General features: G+C 29.7%; 1 protein-coding gene across 5 annotated transcripts in view; it reads left to right on the top strand.

Moving 5' to 3' along the window:
* Nucleotides 1-4,301, top strand: part of Nbn (nibrin) — a 33,482-nt gene that overhangs the window by 24,188 nt on the left and 4,993 nt on the right. For 4 of the 5 annotated variants that reach the window (XM_015485944.2, XM_015485947.2, XM_048782775.1 and 1 more), the window contains 3 exons: nt 1,177-1,245; nt 2,227-2,382; nt 3,182-3,295. In XM_015485944.2, coding sequence (XP_015341430.1) covers nt 1,177-1,245; nt 2,227-2,382; nt 3,182-3,295 — 339 coding nt within the window. The remainder of the gene's footprint in view (nt 1-1,176; nt 1,246-2,226; nt 2,383-3,181; nt 3,296-4,301) is intronic. The other variant, XM_015485945.2, reaches the window with a different exon arrangement.

The following is a 4,301-nucleotide window of genomic DNA, read 5'->3' as shown; positions in this document are numbered from 1 at the left end:
GGGAGGGGGAGGGGGACTTGTTTTCCTTTTCCTTAAATTTCCTTTTCCTTAAATTTTGTGCCAAATTGGTCCCCGGATCACACTGCACACAGATCTGTGTGGAAATGGTTGTGGTTTTAGTTAATCACAGAATTCTTTGCTCCATCCTGTCTGACCACTAATGGATGTTTCACTATTGACTGCACATTGTCCCAGAGCTATTGTTACCCACCCCAGGCATTAGTCATTAGAGCACAGACAGAGAAAGAAAAGAACAAAGCACTATGCACTCTTGACATGGGTACCACTAAACAGTCTTTTCTGGACCAGAAAAGAGCTTTCATTTACTATGTAAGGTTTATATGATATATAATATCAGGCAACATGATTATTCTATTTTGCTTATGATCCTACAACATAATTTCTTTTATCTTATTTTACTGTTTCAAAATTCATGACATTCTAAATGAAAAATATAGTACAAGAACTTTGGAGAACAAATAGATATTTGATGATAACACACTTTAGGACATATTAAAAGTTAAATCATCACATTCCAGCACTAAATTTATTTTAATAAAAATCTAGGTACAAAACTGTTTTTGCTTTTGGTGTAAGTTATTTTTAAAAACTCTTTATTGCTAATTCATTTGCAGTTTTAAGTAATGATATAAAGAGATCCCATATAACTTCATCCCATTTTCCCTAATTATTTGGACAGCTTAACCAACTACAGTATAGTATCACACCAGGAAATTAACATTAATGCCGTTAACCAACCTTACTCAATGGGAAGTTATTTTTAATTTTTACTTTTTTATCATTTTAAGAATTAATTTGAATTTATGAAAGCTCATCAATAAAAGGAAATGATTTGTTGGTTATCCTACCATCCACAGACAACCATAAAATATGTTGGTATTTTGTATAGTTTGAATCAACTGTTAATGCAGTTTTATTAATTTATATTATGTTCCTATTGTTGACTATTCTCAACATACATAATTTATATGAATTTTGATACCTTCCAGTTCTTTGCTTCAATATTCATACTAAAATATCCTTACATTTATTTTTATCTCATAATTTAGGAAATGTACTTGAAGGTCATATGGCTGGGTCAGTATGAATATCTCAAAGTTTTTAGAAATTTTATTAATAACTTCTGTGAACACTATTTTTTATTTTAATTTTTAGCAAGAAAACAAAATGGGGAAGAAATGTGAGCTCAAAGAATCACTATGGTCAACTAAAGAAGAGGTATCTGTAAGGAAATTCTTTTATATTTGATGTAATTTTCATGAAAATTTGACTTACAAGGATCAGCAATCTTATTAGTTATATTCTTAGGATTAAATTGCTTTGAATTTTAAATTCTGGACTATTTCATGATTGTGCCTCCTCTGGAAATGGATAAATCATACTATAATCATGATATAGTGTAGTGCAAAGAAAAGCCTGGGTGTAATTCTCTTCTCTACTGCAGAGATAAGTGACCTTGCACAAGCCATTTTCACATTTATGAACCTCAGGTCCTTTGTTTGTAAGATGAGGTTAATGCTTTTCTAGAGGGGTTGTTGTTATATCAAGTTCAATAACAGATTTATAAATATAATATTTATAAATTTAATATTTAATAAATATAATATTTATAAATTCCAAAAAAATTAGGGCATTTTTATTTAATTGAGGTCCTTCTTATATTCTATCACTATCAGATGATCCTTTTCTTCTGGCTTTTCCCGTTTTTCTTTTCTTCCTGTTTGTGACTATCTTAGACATGGTGGCAACTTTCATATGAATTATATAGTTCAGCAATTAAAAGAATTAAGATGGTTAGCCTTCAACAGCTCTAACAATGCTGACCACTGAACAATTGAATGATAACAGGAAAAATCTTCAGATTTAGTAACTATTGACCTAGAATTAAAAAACACCTCATTTAATAAGGTATTATATTCAGAATTAATGATTAATTTTTTTGAGATATAAAAAAATAACAAACTATTGAGACTTCAACAGTTTATAGATGAGAACATATAGAATGTTTTCAAAGTTATAGAATCATTTTCTGGTTTTGAAATAGGTGTTTTGATTTCAAATACAAAATTCAGGTACAAGAAATAAACCCTTCTTACTGTTTTGTTTTTCAAGTATTTTAACTTTTTTCTGTATATACCCAAATAACAAATAATTTTCTTTTTCCTTCTGATTTCTTCTAATTTATCCATTTTAACCCCATTTAAGAACAGTGATGACCTTCAGGACAATAGTGAGATGCTTCCAAGAAAGGTGTTACTGACTGAATTTAGATCATTGGTGGTTAATAATTCCACTTGCAGAGATCCATGTGTGGTAAATTATGATTATGGTCAAATAAAGAATTTCAAGAAATTCAAGAAGGTAAGTGTTTCTTTAACTGTGTCACAAGAGGGCAATGTTTGAAATGTTTTTAGAAATACCAGTGGCATTAAATAGTAATAAAAACAGTATGTTGAAAAATGATGCTGGTTTCTCCCACTTTAAAAAAAAATAAGAAGAACTAAACTAATAATTAATATATAGAACACCTAAAATGACAAAGATTTTATCAAGACTGAATTCTTTATAGGTTGCTATTTACCTGGCATGTCCCATAAATACTAAGGATTTATTACTTATTTCCTAAAGTACAATAATATCAGTGTACTTGATATGAAGTTTACATAGGAATTTTTTTTTACCCCTTTGTTTTTCAACAACTAAAATGTCAACTGAAAGTATAAATTGTTTCCATCTCCAAAATGCCCTGATAAGGAACTATAAACTGAAAAGTTTTGAAAAGACTTAAAATTTTAATCAGTGTTAGAAAGGGTGTAAACCTTGAAATCTTTGAAACAAAATACAGTGCCTTAAATTATAGTGTGTGTTCACTTTGGTTGCTTCAATTGCTAGATGATAACCTAAGGCCATTTGTAAATAAAAACTACAAACTAAAACTTTTAAATACATAAATTCCAGTGATATGTCTAAATCTTGATATGGTAGAAAATAACTAGAGAAAAAAAACAGGTAAAAGCAGATGAGTCCAATAATAGTTTCCTTTGTCTCATTTGTAGGAGCTTAACATCTTTGAAAGTTGTGTAATCTTTGCTTTTTAATCTTTTTTTTTATAGTCATCTTAATTTACTAACATGTTTAACCTCACTGCTATTATTAACAGGTCATATTTCCTGGAGCAGGAAAGCTTCCACACATCATTGGAGGATCAGATCTGATAGCTCACAATGCTCGAAAGAATACAGAATTAGAAGAGTGGCTTAAGCAGGAAATGGAGGTTTGTACAAAATAAGGCCTCAAAACTTTTTGACTTGCATTTCAAGTCCTTTGCGGTTTTCTTAGAGCAGATTCTTCTTAAAACCAAACTTAAGTGACCTAAGGTCATTCAAAAGTGTATTTCTAGAATACAGGGTATTAATATTAATCTGTGACATTTCCTTAAGGGAATTCTGTATTTATTTTTATATAATTTTTTTAGTTGTATATGGAAACAATGCCTTTATTTATTTTTATGTGGTGCTAAGGATTGAACCCAGTGCCTCACATGTGCTATGCAAGCCCTCTACCACAGAGCTACAACTCCAGCCCCTAGATTTATTTTTATTGCTTAAAAAAAGTAGGACTTAAACAGATGAAAATATAATGTAAAGGGGGATAAAAGACTTAAGTCACAAAAATCTTAAAGGAAACTAAAGAATAATAATTAAAAGGTTGGCCATATATTCATATGGAAAATTATATATATCAATGATGTAATATATAAATGAAATGTCCTTTTTATATCTAGAAATTGTGTTTCAACGGTTCTGCAATTTTCTCATTATTTTCTTGAACATTACCCTTTCCTTTATCCATATCTCTTTCTAGAACTTTAATTTGAAATAAGTTAAATTTTCTCACTGTCTTTCTCTGTTTGTTTCTCTGGATAATATTTTGATAATTTATTCAGATTTTCTTCCTGTTTACTATTTTTGTCTTTAGCTCTGGTTAGTATTGCACCCATTCATTGAGTTTTAAATTCAGTCTATTTCATTTTTTTCATTATTAGAACTATGTTTCTTTCTTTTCTAAATCTTATTCCCTGCTGATGTGTTTGCCTAATGATACCAAAGTGTTTGTTGATCTGTTTTTTTGCTCATAGGGTATTTTATTTCTGAGTATATCCTTTGTGATCTTTGTATATGAACAGATCATTTTCCTCAAAATGTAATCTGTAGGATTTTCTGAATCCTAAATTCAGATTTAGGACTAAGATAATGCTTATGTCTTCCAGACCCGCGCCC

Source organism: Marmota marmota, unplaced genomic scaffold (genome assembly GCF_001458135.2).
Source record: "Marmota marmota marmota unplaced genomic scaffold, marMar, whole genome shotgun sequence".
Lineage (NCBI taxonomy): Eukaryota > Metazoa > Chordata > Mammalia > Rodentia > Sciuridae > Marmota > Marmota marmota.
Note: the sequence above shows the minus strand (reverse complement) of the source record. Positions and strands in the feature narration are given on the sequence as shown.